Source organism: Mustela nigripes, chromosome 6 (genome assembly GCF_022355385.1).
Source record: "Mustela nigripes isolate SB6536 chromosome 6, MUSNIG.SB6536, whole genome shotgun sequence".
NCBI lineage: Eukaryota > Metazoa > Chordata > Mammalia > Carnivora > Mustelidae > Mustela > Mustela nigripes.
The window spans coordinates 89,792,385-89,813,794 of record NC_081562.1 but is presented as its reverse complement, the minus strand read 5'-3'; the positions used below and the strand labels follow the sequence as shown (position 1 = coordinate 89,813,794).

At 36.2% G+C, this 21,410-nt stretch overlaps 1 protein-coding gene, 1 non-coding gene and 1 pseudogene across 2 annotated transcripts; 1 reads left to right on the top strand and 2 right to left on the bottom strand.

The window, feature by feature from the left end:
• Window positions 1–477: 477 nt before the first annotated feature.
• LOC132020349 (tetraspanin-3-like) lies at window positions 478–6,394 on the bottom strand (annotated as a pseudogene).
• A 6,641-nt stretch (window positions 6,395–13,035) lies between these two features.
• Window positions 13,036–13,986, bottom strand: LOC132020739 (olfactory receptor 10A7-like). Its single transcript, XM_059404890.1, is given in 1 exon segment — window positions 13,036–13,986. A coding segment is annotated over 1 exon segment (951 nt).
• A 649-nt stretch (window positions 13,987–14,635) lies between these two features.
• Window positions 14,636–14,742, top strand: LOC132020972 (U6 spliceosomal RNA). The gene has a single exon (XR_009405164.1). It is a non-coding gene; the product is annotated as a U6 spliceosomal RNA (small nuclear RNA).
• The last annotated feature ends 6,668 nt before the right edge of the window (window positions 14,743–21,410 follow it).

The window sequence follows — 21,410 nt, the reverse complement described above, 5'->3', positions numbered from 1 at the left end:
TAATTCTGTGCACCTACAGAAGGTCTAAACTTAGAATTATTTCTCTTTTTTTATGATTCTAAAATCTATCTTAGCAATTTTGTGCGGTTGCTATCTTATTGCACTACAGTATATGTTATTTAAAAGGACACTGACAAGGAGCACCATCTGGTGTTAACTTTAACCGCAGCTTCCTTTGCTTCCCCGCAAAGACCTTTGGCCAAGACTTCATCGTGAAGACTGAAAGGGTCCGGTGATACTCTGACAGCAGCCCCATTATTCCATGGAGGTAGCGGAAGGAGCTTAGGCTGCCTTCGATTCTCCCACACTATGCAAACTGCAAATGGTTCTGAAATTAGAACATGTACTGCTATAATAAAAAACTTAGGGACATGGAGAGTCAGCTAGAATAGAGGAAAGGAAAGTCCTAGGTGGGTAGGGAAGTAGGGCAGCCCATTGAAGAGCCAAGCTGCTTTGTCCAATAACTGTGTGCTTTAATTAAACAAACTCAGGCTGCCAACAGCGTAGACCTGCTCTATTCACCTTCCAAATCAGAACAGGACTAACAAGCTCAGGCTTGCGTTTTCTACTATGCACAGTAGATGAGCTTCTGCTGGTGAGGAGAAGCTCACAAGCAGGATCTCTACTCCTGCACAATATGATGCAGGCACACAACATTCCCAGCAGCTGAATAGCTGCAAATGCCAGGGCTGCCCAGATAATAGGCATCATGACTTCTAGTAACCTCTTCACAACTAGAGCCCCACATCCCTTAGCACAGAGGTCAGAGGGGTGGGCCAGACTGTCATTACAGCTGTTGGGCCTCTCCGCTGCAGCTACGAAGGACACTCTGGTTTTTGGTCTCTTTGAACCAGTCTGTGTTTTCCCAGCCTGACTAGATGTGAATTCCACAACAGTGAAGCTGTCTCTGTACATAATCAAGAGTCCGGCTAGAAGCATCAGGTTCTGTTCCATTGTAGGTATTACACACTTTCTGAATGCTGCGATCAACCTCACTTTCCACCTTTGCTCTGTAAGCACATCCCAAAACCACAACAACTTCTGTGACAAAAAGCAAGCATAGGATGATGACAAACATGGCAAGTCCACAGTGGCTTTCTCGGATTATGGCACAGCAGCCAATTAGGTCAATAATGAAAAGCAGGGCTCCTACAGCTATGATCACTACCACAGGCAAGAGTATACATACACATTTTCAAAGAAATGGTCACAGTCATTATAAGTGATAAAGACAGGCTCCCACATAGTATAAAATATCACCTGCCCCCCAGAAGATAAGGTTGAGAAACAACAGCAGAGTCTTGGAGGAGTGATGCTGCACTGGTCCATGATGCCATGATGCTGCGGCTGCCGGGGCCCTGCTCTGCCAGAGGGCTGTGCTCACCTAGTGAGGTGGCAATGGCTGGCCCGGCACCTCCCTGCACCCAGTACCCTCCTTGCAGTAGCAGAGCCCTGGCTCCAGGCCTGATGATTTTTCTCTTAATTCTTTTTCTTCATCTTTTTTTTTTTAAAGATTTTATTTATTTATTTGAGAATGACAGAGTGAGCACGTGAGAGAAAGAAAGTAGGAGCAAGAAGCAGATTCTCTGCTAAGCAGGGAGCCTGAGGCAGGAGTCCATCCCCAGACCCTGGGATCACCATCTAAGCGGAAGGGAAATGCTTAACCAACTCAGCCACCCAGGCACCCCTTTTCCTTAATTCTTAATGAAGTGTTGGGAATTCACTGGCAAGGCTATGTGCTGTGGTGAGTGCGTGAATTGTGTAAGACAGATGAAACACAGACCTGTACCCCTGAAACATTATATGTTAATTAAAAAAATCTAAAAGACAAAAAAAGTGTTAGGAATTCATATTACCTATAGTTCTTTGATCATGGAAAGGGCTCAATAAATGCTATCACCATTTAATGTAGATATGTGGATTAGTCAGTACTTGGCAAAACATTAAATCAAAATAATCTCACTGATTGTGCTTTTTTGCTATATGCAAGAACTGCCCATCCACAAATTACAGTTCCTTAAATGTCAGCTCAAGCTCAGCTCTTCATACAATTGTATCTAACATTTGCAATCAACCATAATTGATTCTCCTCTTCTTATTCTAATTTACCACAACATAACACTTGGTCATAAAGTCAAATTATTTTCCAGTTATATCGAGTACATACACTTTATCTGTCCAGCTTTAACATAAATAGATTACCCATTAAAATAAAGTCTTATTTATGTACATCTTTTATACAGAGTCCAGAAAATTATACATATTTGGTAAAAATTTTAATGTAAAAATTTTTTTATTTTTTTAGAGGCATAGCCCTATATTATTAAAGGCTATGTTTTTTATGCAAACAAAAGTTCCAATTAAGCTTATCCATACAGTTCTTCAGGATATTCTCTTAATATTTTTCATCATCAGACACAAGGAAATTCTATTAAGAATGCTTTTGTTCACTCAAAAAATAAAATTATTTTCAACTACTGTTTTACTACATATGTTGACATATTTTCATATCATACTATGTAATAAGTTAGTAATAGTCACACATAATATAATCTTATCAAGGTGAAAACTCCCGAAGATTTCATACAGCAAAAGAATAGTTTTACCAAGTTAGGAAGACTGATCGTCTAGAATTATATCCAGAAAATTTCAGGGTTCCTAATATAACGTTAATCAATTTGTGCTTTTGTACAAATTTTTTCTTTTGTTAAATACCTCTATATAAACAAATTTTAAAGGCAAAATGTGCTATATGCTTATCAGTGTTATTAAAAATTCTGTTTTGCTAAGGACAATTAGATTAATTTATTAAGAATGTAAATTTAAGTATTAGTTGAAATAATGGCTATCTATGTCTGAAAGTATTTTCTTGACTGCTTCATAATGAGTACAGATAAATAAATGTTGGAAATAAAAATTACACACAAATAATGAGCTTTACAACAATATTTTATGTGCAGAAAAATATCAGAGCACACCTTTCCACTATGACAAAACAGCTCATTAAGTTGAAATATTGCCAAAAGTTGAAATAAATTTGGGGATTTGAATAATTGGTAATGATATTCTGTTTCTACATGAGAATAGCTAGTGTCAGATAATTTGGAGATATTGTTGTTAATCTTCCAGTTTGAGATCCTACCTATTAAGACTGAGAATTCTAACTTAGAAAGTATTCAAGCAATTGCATTCACTAAACACCATTAAAACCCTGAGATTTCCATTGCTTATACTCATTTTTTGATAATATGAAGACTTTGTAAGAGATTCCCACATAATAGTAATACTTTATTGATTAAATAAACAAGTCCAAAAATGAGAACAAAAACATTAATGTATTAGTGACATCATCATCTACTAAATAAAAAATGAACAAAATGAGAACTTGTATATAAGAAGAAAAATTTATATCAAACAAATTTCTTTCAACAAAATAAAAAATGAAAAAACCTTTTATAATAAAGATAAGTGCTATTCCCAGAAAAATAATGTATATACCATATGTGATCAAATAATAAATGACCAAATAATAAATACTTTACCCAAACAGGATATATTTACTCAAAAGATTTACTGCTAGGAAACTTTTCTTTTCTTAAAAAAAAAAAAAAGATTTATTTGTACCTAAAAGAGTGTGGAAAACCTTTCCCAACTTTCCTGGATATCAATACCTTCTCCTAAAGTAAAATTATCTCTACAATGAATTGTATATAACTTTCATATTTAGCCTCTGCCTCCTTCTGTGGTGGACCTCTTTGCTAGTTTAAGAAGCATTTAGGAGGAAAGTTGAATTTGTTGTCATTGAATCCATGACAAGTGGAAATGGGCATCATGGAAAAACAGAGAAAAGTGTGATTTGATTTATTTTAAGTTCTATTCTGTAAGGGTGGTGTAACATTTTCTGCCTGAAAATAGGTACATATGCTAAACTGTCATATTGTGAAATTTTTACCTGCATTTTCTTACATCAATCAACATTTTATTTAAAAATAATGTGTACACAGTTGTGTCAACAAGCAAATATGAAAGGTAACAGACAAAACAATAAAGAGACTATACATCTGTAGTTCAATGCAGCCATTACCAACCCTCTCCTACCTCAAATAGGTGAATTGGTTCTGCCTTAGTTTCAAATGAGCTCCTTCCATGGCTAAATCAGAGAATATAAAGGTTTAGGACCCACTGGGAAATGGTCCTTGGGTCATCAAAATTTGTCTGCTTCAAAATACTCTGGAATGCCTGGCTTTATGTCCCAACAAACATAGGTAAAAAGAAGAAACAAAGGGGCACCTGGGTGGCTCAGTGGATTAAAGCCTTTGGCTCAGGTCATGATCCCAGGACCCTGGGATTGAGCCCCATATTGGGCTCTCTGCTTCCCCCTCTCTCTGCCTGCATCCCTGCCTACTTGTGACCTCTCTCTCTGTCAAATAAATAAATAAAATCTTTTTAAAAAAGAAGAAGAAAAAGAAACCAAGAGCATATAAGCAGATTGAAATCCCCCGCCAAGCCTTTCTTGTCATTCCATTGCTCTTAGAATTTATCTACCACTATTTTTCTTACTCATTTTGGTTTATGTGAATGGATCTTTTGAGATTTCTTTGTCTCCTATGCCCACTTAAAGTCAACTCAAAGCCCACTCAAAGTCAATTCAAAGACTTTGCAATGGCTGTTCTTTCTCTAAACATCACATGACTAACTCCCTCACGTCACCGAGATCTCAGAATTGGGCATGTCTCAAGGGAAGTTTCTCTGATCATACTATCAAGATAATCACTACTCAATCACTGTCTAACACTTAGCTGGCTTGATGTTTTATGCATAATAAATATTTTTGTTGTTGTTCACACCACTCTTAGATTTTGTTATTTCTTTATTTGCTATGTGCTTATCATCTAGCATGCTCACTAAACTGTAAGCTCCACTAAATGAAAGACTTTATGTACTAGCTTTTCTGTATGCCTGTGCAAGTTTTTGGCAACTACCAGTTTCTTTATGATATATCAGAGGGTATATATATATATATATATATATATATATATATATGTAATCTCTACAAGAAGGACACACAGCATGATATCTTTGCTGAGTAAATATTTGTTGAGGATTTATTTAAGCCAAATTAGATGTCTAAATTAGATACTCTGTTTTATTGAGGTATAGTTGATTTATAATAAATTTTACATGGTTAAAATATATAGTTCCATAAGTTTTGAGACATGTCATAACCTATGAAAACTTCACTACTATCAAGAAAATAAATAAACTCACCAATCTTAAAATTTTCTCATACCCCTTTTAATTCTTGCCTTGCAACCGACCCCATACTCTCACATAGTAGATAAGTTCAGTGGGAAAGGATTATTAAGCTTTGCAACCGTGTGGGTGTTTTCCAAAAGGAGAAGGAATAAAGGGCTGATTTTTTGACCAACTGCCACTCTAATTTCTCCAATTAAGCATTATAAACAAAAAGCTATTCCAATATTCTGTTTCCTTTGTATATTTTCCCAAAATACTCAACATCATTACCATTTTTTTCTGTAGTTTTAAAATATAGCACACACAGCAAATGTTATTTATAACTATTCTTTTTAAAATAGCTATTCTTAATCACTTTTTTTTTTTTTAGGTCATAAACCTCAGTGAGTAAATTCAGGTTTTATTTTCTAAAAGGTGATGTATCGAGACTATACTGAGAGTAGTGGTATCTGGGGACTAATGGTGTGGTTAAGAATATTTTCTACCTGGAGCTAGAGTTCCTGCTGAAATCAGTGTAGTGATAAGATCCAGAAAGTAAGTGGAAATATGAGCCATGTAAAAAAGTCCAAGAAAAAATGGAAAACAATATTGGAATCTTGAGTTAATGAAATTATTATTCAGAGAGATATATGAAAGCAGGGAGATTTCAATACATCACGTGGGTAACAAAAAAGGTAAGTAGGCTCTGTTACAATACGTGGTTAACATTCTCTGCACCGTGCTTTACAGTAGGAACAATTTAGTTAGAGTCAAGACGAATGTGATCCTTAACCAGGACTTATCTGGAATTAGTCATGCATCTTTTATCACTTTGCCAGTTCTATATAACAAAGCTCCCCAAAATTTAGTGTCTTACAACAGCAAGCATATATTATTATTTATGAGTCTATGGTTCAGCTAGGCAGTTCTGCTGATATGGACATGGTTCTCCCACATCCTGGGGAATCAACTAGCTGTAAGCTCATCTAGAATGGCTTCAGGAGGGATGAATCAGCTCAGCTTCAATAGCTGTCTCTTCCAGCTGACTGACCTTTGCTTGTTCTCATGTGAATTGTGGGGTTCAAGAAGCAGGGAGAGAATGCATTCTTGGTTTCTTGATTCTTACCCTCTGAACTGTCACAATATTCCTCTGTCGCATCTCTTTGCAAAAGCAAGTCACAGGACTAAGCTAAATTCAAAGAATGATAAACAGACATTTGCCTGCTGAATGGACCTGTAGCGTAACATTGCAAAGGACATGGCCATTTTCCTACCCATCCACCATACAGCTCATGAAGAATCACCTAATCACTAAAAAGCTGTGGCAACCATATTGCTGTCCTAGGGCTGCCATAACAAATCACCCCAAAACAGTGACTTAAAACCACAGAAATTCATTCTTTCACAGTTCAGGAGGCCAAAAGTCTGGTGGGTCTGAGGAAAAAATCTGTTGCATGCTTTTCTTCTAGGTTCTGGTGCTGGCCAACAAGCTTTAATACTCCTGGCTTACAGTCGCATCTCTCCATATTCAGCCTCCATTTTGACATGGCTGTCAGTCCTGTAGATCTGTATATCTTTGTGTCTCTGAATCTCACCTTAAATAATGACCCTAGTCATTGGATTTATGTCCCATCCCAATCTAGCATAACCTTATCATCACTGATTACACGTGTAAATGCCCTGTTTTCAAATAAAGTCATATTCACACGTATCCATTATTAGGAGCTCAACTTATCTCTAGGAGGACACAATTCCATTCACAACAATGATCATATATATTGTATGGAATATGCTGAAGAGAAATCAATACCTTGAGAATCATTAAAAACATAAACCTGTAAATTAAAAAATAAATAAATAAAATAAAAGCCCAGTCTATAAACAAGTGTATAAGAAAAAGAGAAAATACAAGTTAATATGCAAACAGCTTCTTTTTCTTTCTTTTGGCCCTTTGCTGTCTGTGTTCTCTTGCTAAACACAAAGCATGCTTCTTTTTCAACTTAAAGTTAAGCTCCTTTTGCAAACTTGTCCATGAAAATTCCTACACCATCTCTTAACCACTTTACCATTTATAATCCATACATTACTCTTTATTGTTGTCAATTATTTTTTCATATAATTTTAGAATATGTTCCTTTATGGATGACCAAAGTGAATCTCAGGTCTTACAGTTAAGTTTTAATCTGATTAAATTTTGTGAGTGGTATAAGATAAAGGTCTAGTTTTATTCTTTTACATGTGAATATCTAATTTTCTTAGCACAATATTGAAATGACTGTCTTTTCTCCATTGAGTACTCTTAGCTCCCCTATCAAATATTACTTGATGTAAATGCATTTAGTTTTTTAAAAGTAAGATTACTTTTTTCCTACCATTTGTTTGAATTTGCTTTATTCACATTTGATTTTTGTGCACATTAAAATTTTAAAAATTGAGGGTCCCTGGGTGGCTCAGATGGTTGGACAGCTGCCTTTGGCTCAGATCATGATCTCCAGGTCCTGGGGTCAAGTCCTGTGTCAGGCTCTGGCTTAGTGGGGAGTCTGCTTCTCCCTCTACCTCTACCTCTCCCCTTGCTTGTGCTCTCTCTGTCTCTGTCTCTGTAGCTCTCTCAAATGAATAAAACTCATCACAATACAAAATTACAGCATTTATTTTTGTGTAGGATGAAAACTTTTTTTTTAGCTTAATTTTTTAAATTTATTTTTTGTTTATTTCAGCATAACAGTATTCATTATTTTTGCACCACACCCAGTGCTATTTGCAATCTGTGCCCTCTATAATACCCACCACTGGGTACCCCAACCTCCCACCCCCCCATCCCTTCAAAATCCTCAGATTGTTGTTCAGAGTCCATAGTCTGTCATGGATCACCTCCACTTCCAATTTCCCCCAACTCCCTTCTCCTCTCTAACTCCCCATGTCCTCCATGCTATTTGCTATTATCCACAAATAAGTGAAATCATATGATGATTGACTCTCTCTTCTTGACTTATTTCACTCAGCATAATCTCTTCCAGTCCCGTCCATGTTGCTACAAAAGTTGGGTATTCGTCCTTTCTGATGGAAGCATCATACTCCATAGTGTATATAGACCACATCTTCCTTATCCATTCATCCATTGAAGGACATCTTGGTTCTTTCCACATTTGGCCATTGCTGCTATCAACATTGGGGTACAGATGGCCCTTCTTTTCACTACATCTGTATCTTTGGGGTAAATACTCAGTAGTGCAATTTCAGGGTCATAGGGAAGTTCTATTTTTAATTTCTTGAGGAATCTCCACACTGTTCAAAGAGACTGCACCAACTTGCATTCCCACCAACAGAGTAGAGGGTTCCCCTTTCTCCATATCCCCTCCAACACAGGTTGTTTCCTTTCTTGCTAATTTTGGCCATTCTAACTGGTGTAAGTTGATATCTCAATGTAGTTTTAATTTGAATCTCCCTGATGGCTAGTGATGATGAACATTTTTTCATGTGTCTGATAGCCATTTGTATGTCTTCATTGAAGAAGTGTCTGTTCATATCTTCTGTCCATTTTTTGATATGATTGTCTGTTTTGTGTGTGTTGAGTTTGAGGAGTTCTTTATAGATCCTGGATATCAGCCTTTTGTCTGTACTGTCATTTGCAAATATCTTCTCCCATTCTGTGGGTTGCCTCTTTGTTTTCTTGACTGTTTCCTTTGCTGTGCAGAAGCTTTTGATTTTGATGAACTAGTTAAGCTTAGTGTACAAGCCCACAAACTAGCTCTAAGGGAGTCTGGTAAAATACTGTTTGGCCTTCACTTTATCCATGGAAAATGGTTTTGCCTTCCCTAAGACTCAAAATATGGAGTCCAGAGGCTAAGTGGTCAGTAATTCATCACTATTTCCTCCTTTTTGAATATAGTGAATTATGGTAGCACAATAGAAACTCACAGGACTTTGCAACAAGCCTGTAGCACAGATGATGGTTCATGGGGGATAAACAGTTATTGAGTATTGGGTCCTGAATTCAAAACATTGATTATCTGACTATCAAATATGTAGGTTTCATACCATAATTAATCAGCATTGAAGTATATTTTATTCACTCTACTACCTGAAAGTCCACAGCACTCACTATCAATATTATTTTGTAGTCCGAGATTATAAACATGTATTATGTGCATTTTGTAGCATTGATTTTGGCAATTGAGAATTTTGCTTTATTTCCTCATTATATAATTACATTTTTATTAATTGCTCTTAGGTTTTGTCTCCTAACCACAATTAAAACTCTCTTTGGGCTGTGTTATTTCCTGCATGTTAAATATAAATATAAAGCAATATTATACATTGGACTGGATTCACTAATTTGACCTGACCACCCTTGTGATAAACCAGATAGACTTCTTAAGCTACATTGAAATATCAAAATGTTAATTGTTCTTCTTGCCTCAGCTCTCATATATGTGACAGGATTGGATGACATATAAAGTAAGATCTAACCAATTCTTATTTTAGGGGTACTAGAGGTACCAGTTTTGGCCTTTTAAGACATCCTTTGACACTCAAAATTATAGACATTTGTAAGAAATATTTCCAGAAAGTCTTCTAAATAACAATATAGGGGCATATATATGAAAGAAATCTATGGAATTTTAAACTTAAGAAAAATTCCTTTTTTTCATACAACTAAAAAAGACAATTGTATCACCACCATAAAAAAAAAAAAAGTGATGAAAATATTTGTCCAAAGAAAACTCTGGAATTGTTAGTGATAACAATTTTAGTATTTTGTGGGTAAACAACTCATCAAATAAGTCCTTTTATTCATCTCTTCACATATAATAATGACTATTAATTAGCTTTTGGAACTCTAAAGAAGAAATGAATTTGTAAATTGAGGATGACAAGCTTGGACAAAAAGCCTCTTCAAGGAGTTTGTGGCTCTGTGATTTAAATTTATAAATTTATTTATACTTATATTCAATTTATAAAACTATATGTAAATTTGTAAATTGAGGATGACAAGCTTGAAAAAAGTCTCTTCAAGGAGATTGTGGCTCTGTGACTTACATTAAATTTATGAATTTATTTATACTTACACTAAATTTATACATTTATTTATACTTACATTCAATTTATAAAACTATATGAAATATATATATAACTATACTAAAAAACTATATGAAAATTATATGAAACGTAATAATTATATTATAAATTCCCCAAAGAAGCCATGGATTTTAAGTCAGATAAGATATGAAATAAGTGAATATCTTATGAAAAATTATCTTGCATCTTACAGGATGAATTTGATTTTACATTTCACTCTAAACATAAAAATGCATTACTAAAGCATACTCTTTCATATATTGGGTCTAATCTATATTTTATGTTATTCTAAAAATAATACTATCATACACTCAGATAGGGTTTATTATGTATCAGGTGTTTCCATAAACTCTTTTCATAAATTACTGTTATTCTATTCTTGATTTTATTACGCTAGCTTATTAAACACATACACATTCACTACTAAACTGATTTTACGACCTCACAATCTACTTTTGAATCACATTCAAATAGTAAAAAACCAGGGACACCTGACTGACTCAGTCAGTCAAGCATCTGACTCTTGATTTCTGCTCAGGTCATGATTTTAAGGTCAGGGGATTGAGCCCCATGTCAGGCTCCACCTTCAGTGGGAAATCTACTTGAGATTTTCTCACTCTTCTTCTATCCCTCCCACTGTGCTTTCTCTTTCAAATAAATAAATAGATCTATTTTAAAAAGAAAAGAAAAGGAAAGAAAAGAAAACCATTGCAATAGTCTTACCAGATGGTCACTGAATTTAGCAACATTAATTTGGAATTGTGAGTTAAGCTTAAACAATTAAAAGACCACTGAAGGAGAAAGATTTAAAGGCACTGATATTTCCTACCCCAAACTCCCATTATGCTCAATGGATATAAACTTCAGAAAATGAAAATTAAAATAAATATCACAAATTGCAAATTTGTGATGATTTTAAATTTCTCTGGGATATTGACCAAGAATGTTATTCTAAAGGCTAGAGGCTAGTTGCTGCTTAAAGAAAAACCTATACAGTTAAGAAAAATGTTGACTAATGAAGATTTAGAGTAATAAATACTATTGGTATAAATTGGATATTCAATATATGTCTTTATGAGAGTGGGAATGTGAAATTTTCCAAAATTACATTTGACTCAATTTCATGTTGTCTTCTTAGTTGATTTAAGGCATTTATGGACTTACAGACAATATTCCCATGTATAAGTGGTGCTTTATCAGGATGAAAATGTCCTAGAGATTTTTTTAAAAATTAACATATTGAATTTCAAATGTAGAAGGGTCTGAATTTGAATTCCTGTGACTACCTCTCAATAACCCTATCTCGTCAAGATTCTTAAATTTTCTGATCCTAATTCATCTTTTATGAAAAATAAATGTATAATAGGATCTACCCATTGGATTGTTGTGAGAATATTTTTTTTAGGATTTTATTTAAGGATTTTTAGGATTTTATTTAATTATTTGAGAGAGAGAGAAAGAGCTTGAGCATGGGGAGGGCAGAAGGGTAGTGAGAAGCAGTCTCCCCACTGAGCAGGGATCCCAATGCAGGACTCGATCCAAAGACCCTGGGATCATGAACTGAACTGAAGGCAGATGTTCAACTGACTGAGCCACCTGGACACCCCATGAGGACATTTATTAATGCTTTGATAAATCATGTTGGCTATTATTATCACTATTCTTGCTTTTACTATACTGGAAAGCAAGTATTTCTTGTTTAAATTCTATGCAAGAGCTAATTAATAAAAATTAATAAGCAACCCTGGATGGCTCAGTCAGTTGTGTATGGAGTCTTGGTTTTTGGCTCAGGTTATGATTTCAGGATCATGATACTGAGCCCCCTGTCAGGCTTTGTACTCAGCATGCAGTCTGCTTGAGATTCTCTTTCCTTACTCCTTCCCCTCTTTCTCTCTCTCAAATAAATAATCTTTAAAAAATAAAATAAAAATTAATAGATGATTAAGCCAATGATCAAAGAGTTCCAGAACCATATTATAAAATATTCATATAAAAGTAATCTTATTATGTAACCTCATTTAAAGCAGCAACCTATGTAAAGAATTTGTACCGTGAATTCTTGGCAACTACAAGTCCCCACTTTTTGATACATCTTTTTAAAAGTTATCTAAAACACATTACAAGATTATACTTGCATCCTATTATGTGAAGAATATATGGGGTCTCTGGTAAATATTTTTATTTATGCTTCATAACTTTTTTATTCTGATCTGTGCCCCACAAGGCTGGCCTTTATATACTGCATCAGCAGAAATTCTTGTCCTCTGTCTCAGATTTTGTTTGATGAAGAACATCATCAAATCTTCATCATCAAATTTGAGAGATTCAGAATAGCATAAGACCAGGATGGCTGCCTTTTTCCTCTAAAGAACAGGGCTCCAGTTGTGTGGCTTTACATATAGTTGTAGCATCCTCCAGGTTCCAGGTAATACTTCTTCTCCTTACCCCTTCAGATCAAGACTTGTGGATTTTCCATCATATGAGTTGTATGACAATTATGTAGTCTTGCTCCCCAATTCACAAACAGAGCCCTCATAAATATTCTCTCAATTATCCCAAGAGTACCATCTGTCTCTTGCTGGGAGTCTGACTGATACACTAAGACTCGTCTATCACAGCAAGTGACACTGAAAAAATCAGAGCTAATCTTGTACTCCTTTTAAGCTTTTGTCTGTGGGTTCTGCTGTTTCTTTTTTGTTTAGAAACACTAAGAAATGGAACTCAAAACACATCTAACTTCTGCAAGACTTTTTGAGTAAATGTCCTCTTGACTGCCCCCTTCACTTCATTGTTCCTGAGGCTGTAGATGATGGGGTTTAACATAGGAGTGATGACAGTGTAGGACAATGACACTAGCTTCTTGCTCTCGGGGGACTGGTTGGATTTGGGCCTTAGGTAGGTCAAACTGGCTGTTCCATAGAAAAGGGATACCACAATGAGGTGTGATGAACAAGTAGAGAATGCCTTCTGGCGACCAGTAGCAGAGGACATCCTCAGGATAGTGATGATAATGCGGGTATAGGAGACCAAAATGAGGGAAAAGGGAAACATGATAAATAGTAGCGTGGAAGCAAGTGCTTGCATTTCATACATGGTTGTATCTTGAGTGACTAGTTTCAGCACTGGAGGACCATCACAAAAAAAGTGGTCTATAGTATTTGGTCCACAGAAAGGAAGGGCCATCAACCAAGCTGTCTGTAGCATAGAGACAGGAACACCAGACATCCAAGAGCCGAGAACCATCCATAAGCATAAGGGCCTATTCATTATGACTGAATAACGGAGAGGGTTACCAATAGCCACAAAGCGATCATATGCCATCATAGATAGGAGAAAGCATTCAGAGCTGCCAAAGAAGAAGAAAAAGTACATCTGGATCCCACAGCCTACAAAAGAGATGATTTTCCTTGAAGACAGTAGATCCACCAACATCTTTGGCACCATGACCAAGGTGAAACAGACTTCAAGAAGTGATAGGTTTCAGAGAAAGAAGTACATGGGTGTTTGAAGAGCAGAATCCACACTGGTGACTGTGATGATAAGGAAGTTGCCCAACAAAGTAACTGTATAGATGATGAGGAACAAAATAAAGAGGGAAACTTGCATCTCAAGGTTATTTGTAAAACCGAGAAGAATAAATTCAGTGACTCTGGTGTGATTTTCACAAATCATATCTTAGAGTATTTTCTCTGTAAGAATCAAAATATGTGCATCAAAGGATAGTGTTTAAATATCTATATAATTTTTAAAATATCAATAAAATTCATAACTGCATCTCTGTGCTCACATATCTCACCATTCTATTTCTCTGAAGCAGAAAGAATGTTTAAAATAAGATAAAATTAAGAAAAAAATATATTTTTTTCATTTCATTTTATTTTATTTCTTTTCAGTGTTCAAGCATTCATTGTTTATGCATCACACCCAGTGTTCCATGCAATATGTGCCCTCCTTAATACCCACTACCAGGCTCACCCAATCTCCCACCCTCCTCCCCTCCAAAATTCTGTTTGTTTCTCAGAGTCCATAGTTTCTCATGGTTTGTCTCCCCGTCCAATATCTCCCAACTCACTTCTCCTCTCCATCCCCCAATGTCCTTTGTGTTATTCCTTATGCTCCACAAGTAAGTGAAACCATATGGTAATTGACTATCTCTGCTTGACTTATTTCACGTATGCACAGAGTGAATGATGGTGTGGAATGTACTTCATTCGGTAGAAACATGTAATTAATATAATAAGAAATTAGAAAATTGAAACTAGCTCATAACTTATATTTTTGTTCCCTGGACTTACTTCATATTTTTAAAAAATAGTAGATGGTGCTCACTTCAGCAGCACATGTACTAAAATTGGAACAATACAGAGAAGATTAGCATGGCCACTGCATAAGGATGATATTCAAATTTGTGAAGCATTCCATATTTTTAAATCTTATACTCGGGGTTCTTGATGATGAGGTTTTTTTTTTAATTTTATATATATATAAATATTTTTCTCTTGTCATATACTTTTATCAGTCTTTTTGTTTGTCTGTTTTTGTTTGTATACTTCATAAATCTTACCTTGGGGCCCATTTGGGCTTAGGCTTCTTTTTTGTCTTTCTTTTCTTCCTCTCTCTCTCTCTCTATCTCTTTTTCTTTCTTTTTTCTTTCATCTGGGTGGGGACTCCTGATTGCTCAGAAGCATTCCAGGGTGCACCTTGACTGCACCATGGTCAATACATCCAGCTACATCTGTTCAGCCATCTCTCACCCAAATGACTAGTAGGAAGAATGCCCAACAAAAGAAAAATTCAGAGGATGGGCCTTCTGCAACAGAGCTAATGGCTGCCAACATAGACAATATGTTGGAAAGGGAATTCAGGCTAACAATTATCCAGGCAATAGCTAGGTTGGAGAAAGCCATGGATGACAAAACAGAATTGATTAGGGCAGAACTGAAAGCCACCAGGGATGATGTTCACAATGTTCTCAATGAGTTCCAATCTAATCTAAATTCTCTAAAAGCAAGGGTAATTGAGGCAGAAGATAGAATTAGTAATCTGGAGGACAAACAGATAGATAGAAAGGATCAGGAGGAAGCCTGGAACAAACAGCTTAGAAGCAACAAAAACAGAATTAGGGAAATAAATGATGCCATAAAATGTTCTGACGTCAGATTTATTGGAATCCCTGAAGGGGAGGAGAAAAAAAGAAGTCTAGAAGATATAGTGGAACTAGTTCTCCATGAAAATTTTCCCAATCTCACGAATGGAACCAGCGTTCATATACTAGAGGCAGGACAGTCTACCCCCACGATTATAGATTCTCGAAAGTCCTTACCTGATAGTAAGAATGAGGAATCATAATTGTAGACAAGCTCTCTTGAAGACAGCTAAGACAAAGAAGCTTCTTACATACAGAGGAAAGCCCATCAGAATAACATCAGACATATCTACATAAACCTGGCAAGCCAGAAAGGGATGGCAAGATATATTCAGGGCACTAAATGAGAAGAACATGCATCCAAGAACACTTTATCCAGCAAGACTGACATTCAAAAGGGATGGAGAGATAAAGAGTTTCCAATACCAGCAAGGCTTGGAAGACTATGTGACCACCAAGCCAAAACTGCAGAAAATATTAAGGGGGGGTTCTATAAAAGAGGAAAAATCTTAAGAATAGCATCGAATAGAAATATAGAAACAATCTATAGAAAGAAAGTCTTCAAAGGTAACATGATGTCAATAAAAATGTATCTATCAATAATTACTCTCAATGTGAATGGCCTAAATGCACCCATAAAATGACACAGGTTGCAGATTGATAAAACGACAGGACCCATCCATATGTTGTCTACAAGAGACCCATTTTGAAACTAAAGATACACCCAGACAGAAAGTTAAGGGATGGAGAAGCATCTTTCATGCCGATGGGCCTCAAAAAGAGGCTGGGGTAGCGATTCTCATATCAGATAAATTAGATTTTAAACTAAAGACTGTAGTCAGAGATACAAAAGGACAATACATAATTGTTAAAGGGACTATCCACCAAGATGATCTAACAATTGTAAATATCTATGCCCCCAATATGGGAGCTTCCAATTACATAAGAAAACTGTTAATCAAGATAAAGAGTAATATTGATATGAATACATTAATAGTAGGAGATCTTAACATGAATCTCTCAGAAATAGATCATTGCAGCAGAAAATCAATAAAGAAACAAGAGCATTGAATGACACATTGGACCAGATCGACCTCATAGATATATACAGAACATTCTGCCCTAAAACAACAGAATACTCATTCTTCTCAAGAGCACGTGGAATCTTATCCAGAATAGGCCACATACTGGGTCACAAATCAAGACTCAACTGATACCAAAAGACTGAGATTATTCCCTGCATATTCTCAGATCACAATGCTTTGAAATTGGAGCTCAACCACAAGGAAAAGTTCCGAAGGAACTCAAACACCTGGAAACTAAAGACCACCTTGCTTAAGAATGCTTGGATCAACCAGGAGATCAAAGAAGAACTTAAACAATTCATGGAAACCAATAAAAATGAAGACAGTTTGGTCCAAACCTATGGGATACAGCAATGGTGGTCCTAAGTGGGAAATACATAGCCATTCAAGCCTCCCTCAAAAAAATTGAAAAATCCAGAACACGGCAGCTGTCTCTACACCTTAAAGAACTGGAGAATCAACAACAAATCAAACCAACTCCACACATAAGAAGGGAAATAATCAAGATTAGAGCAAAGATCAATGAGGTAGAAACCAGAGATACAGTAGAACGTATCAATGAAACTAGAAGATGGTTTTTTGAAAGAATCAGTAAGATCGATAAACCATTGGCCACACTAATCCAAAAGAAAAGAGAGAAGTCTCAAATTCATAAAATTATTAATGAAAAGGAAGAGATCACAACTAACACCAAGGAAGTAGAAACAATCATCAAAAGTTATTATCAACAGTTACATACCAATAAGTTAAGCAACTAGATGAAATGGATGCATTCCTAGAAAACCATAAACTCCCAAAACTGAACCAAGAAGAAACTGACAACCTGAATAGACTGATATCTAGTAACAAGATTGAAGCAATGATCAAAAACCTCTCAAAAAACAAGAGCCCAGGACCTGATGGATTCTCTGGGGAAATTCTACCAAAATTTTAAAGAAGAAATAACACCAATTCTCCTGAAGTTATTTCAAAAAATTGAAGCAGAAGGAAAGCTTCCAGACTCTTTTTATGAAGCCAGCATTACCCTGATCTCCAAACCAGGCAAAGACCCTACCAGAAAGGAGAATTTCAGACAAATATCACTGATGGAAACAAGATCCTAGCAAATAGGATCCAACAGCACATTAAAAAGGTTATCCACCATGACCAGGTGGGATTCATTCCTGGGCTACAAGGGTGGTTCAACATTCGCAAATCAATCAATGAGATAGAACAAATCAATAAGAGAAGAGAGAAGAACCACATGGTCCTCTCAATTGATGCAGAAAAAGCATTTGACAAAATCCAGCATCCATTCCTAATTAAAACATTTCAAAGTATAGGGATAGAGGGAACATTCCTTAACTTCATAAAATCTATCTATGAAAAACCCACAGCAAATATCATCCTCAATGGGAAAAAGCTTACAGCCTTCCCTTTGAGATCAAGAACACAAGGATGCCCACTCTCACCACTCTTGTTCAAAATAATGATAGAAGTCCTAGCAACAGCAGTCAGACAACAAAGAAAAATAAAAGGTATCAAATTGGCAATGAAGAAGTCAAAGTCTCTCTTTTCACAACTCTATGGTCAAATAATCTTCAACCAAGCAGGAAAAAATAAATGGTGCTGGGAAAACTGGACAGCTATATGTAGAAGAATGAAACTCGACCATTCTCTTACACCATACACAAAGATAAACTCAAAATGAATAAAAGACCTCAACATGAGACAGGAATCCATCAGAATCCTAGAGGAGAACATAAGCAGAAACCTCTTCAGTATCAGCCACAGCAACTTCTTTCAAGATATGTTTCCAAAGGCAAAGGAAACAAAAGCAAAAATGAACTTTTGGGACTTCATCAAGATCAAAAGCTTCTGCACAACAAAGGAAACAGTCAACAAAACAAAGAGGCAACCCACGGAATGGGAGAAGATATTTGCAAATGACAGTACAGACAAAAGGCTGATATCCAGGATCTATAAAGAACTCAATCTCAACACACACAAAACAGACAATCATATCAAAAAATGGGCAGAAGACATGAACAGACACTTCTTCAATGAAGACATAAAAATGGCTATCAGACACATGAAACAATGTTCATCATCACTAGCCATCAGGGAGATTCAAATTAAAACCACATTGAGATACCACCTTACACCAATTAGAATGGCCAAAATTAGCAAGACAGGAAACAATGTGTGTTGGAGATGATGTGGAGAAAGGGGAACCCTCTTATACTGTTGGTGGGAATGTAAGTTGGTACAGCCACTTTGGAGAACAGTGTGGCGATTCCTTAAGAAATTAAAAATAGAGCTTCCCTATGACCCTGCAATTGTGCTTCTGGGTATTTACCCCAAAGGTGTAGTGAAAAGAAGGAACATCTGTACTGCAATGTTTATAGCAGCAATGACCACGGTCATCACACTGTGGAAAGAACCAAGATACCCTTCAATAGACAAATGGATAAGGAAAATGTGGTCCATATACACTATGAAGTATTATGCCTCCATCAGAAAGGATAAATACCCAGCTTTTGTATCAACATGGACAGGACTGAAAGAGATTATGCTGAGTGAAATAAGTCAAGCAGAGAGAGTCAATTATCATATGGTTTCACTTATTTGTGGAGCATAAGAAATAACACGGAAGACATAGGGAGATGGAGAGGAGAAGGGAGTTGAGGGAAATTGGAAGAGGAGGTGAACCATGAGAGACTATGGACTCTGAAAAACAATCTGAGGGTTTTGAAGGGGTGGAGGGTATTAAGGAGGGCACGTATTGCATGGAACACTGGGTGTGGTACAAAAACAATGAATTTTATTACGCTGAAAAGAAATTTTTTTAAAAAGGGGGAAAAAGGGGCACCTGGGTGGCTCAGTGGGTTGAGCCTCTGCCTTCGGCTCGGGTCATGATCCCGGGGTCCTGGGATCGAGCCCCACGTCGGGCTTTCTGCTCTGCACGTAGCCTGCTTCCTCCTCTCTCTCTGCCTGCCTCTCTGCCTACTTGTGATCTCTGTCAGATAAATAAAGAAAAAATCTTAAAAAAAAAAAGGGGGGGGGAAGTAGTAGATGATCCTATTGTAATGACTATCTGCCTAAACTACTTCCACTTAATTATGATAATAGCATGCTTCTGGTGAAGAATATGAGCTTCAGACAGTGATCACTGATAAGACAAAATATGCACCAAGGTGATAAGCAATGAATAAGATTCATGCAAGATATATATTTTTTTCATGATGAATAGAATACAAAACAAAACTTCTGAATGAATATGACGTTCAGTAGAGAAGTCCACCTTCCAACACTCATTTCAATTTCTGTCCATCAAAACAGCTCTGCTTTCCACTGTGTTGTGACTTTGTCAAATTATCATTTATTAAGTAAAGTTGGTGTGTACGATGTTGAGCGTGGTTCAATAAAAGACCACAAGGGAAAGAAAACAGAATTTTTTACCCACTGGTTTCTGGAAGAGGCACAAGGTTCTCTCAAGGAGGCACATCAGGAAGTCACCACTTGCACAGGCAGAAAGAGTGGAACAGGAGCTAGGGCACATGCTTTTATTAGGGCCCAAGTGTGGAGTACTTGGGGATTCCCTGACTAACACCATGTTGGTCAATTTAAATGGAAAAGAGCAGGATTTTGTTATGCTTCCCAGCAGTTTTATCTAAGGGCATATAAAGAGAAGCACCTGGGAGATAAGGGAGACTATTATTTATCACAAGGGCAGTTGGGCAGGGTCTAGCAGTAACTTATATTTCCTTGTGACTTTTTGGGTTGTTACCCAGGACATACACTTGAGGGAAGGGTTAATGTCAGTTCAAGGTCTCTGCTAGCAACTTGGCTACCCCAAATGGTTGCCAAGTCAGCAACATTATGAAGTAGTTTACCCAAACCGTCAACAACAGCCAATCATTTTCAAGATCACATGATCAGAAGTGAGAGCCCCTATTGAATGTCCACTAAAAATCTAGTCCAGTCATAAAAGTACTGACTCAATTATTATGAACTCAAGCACTGTATCTTATTTAGGATAAAATATTTTGACTGAAAGTAGAATTATACAAATATTTTTTGTACAAATTTTACTTAGCAATAACATATCAAACATTAATCATCACAGAAACCTGTTGGAAAAAATAATTATTCATAATGGTACATTGAAGCTGAGATGAGCAATGTTTCTGTGTTTTTCAAATATTGGAGCTAGGTGAATATTGGATCTATTATGTTACAATACATATTTCAAATTTAATTGAGGAAAAAACCTAACTACTTCATTGTAGAGTAAAATTATATTTTAAACGGGCTTCCCCTCTGAAAGTGAGGAGCTGGAAACTCACAGCATATAGATCTACTCTGAAACAATTGATTCAATTGAAGATTCCATGTTTTAATTCCACCCTAAACATATGTACTCCTGGTTCTCTCTCACCTGTCTTTTTTGCTTATGTAAGTTCTGAGCCAAAGTCCTCAATAGCGTAAGGAAAGGAACTCTGGTGATCCCATGCTCTGCACTCCCCTAGGGGTTCTAGGATAATAGATAACATATAATAGTGACTGTGCCCAATACCCTCTCACCACAATTGCAAAACTACTTCAATACCATTCTCGCCATTGGTAATAGCAACAACACTATTGTTGGTACATAGAGCAAAATTGTTAAAAAGCTTCATATGTATTATCATGCTCACCAATATTTTGCCACAACTCTAAAATTGTTATGGGTCTAAAAATACTCCACTTTTTGTGTTGAGAAAAAAAGAATAAAGGTTGATGAAGGTATCAATATTTTATTGATATTTGTTCATTTATATTTACTATATTATGATTTTGTGTATGCCTAAAATGCCTAAACCACCACCGTCTCCCAGAATTCT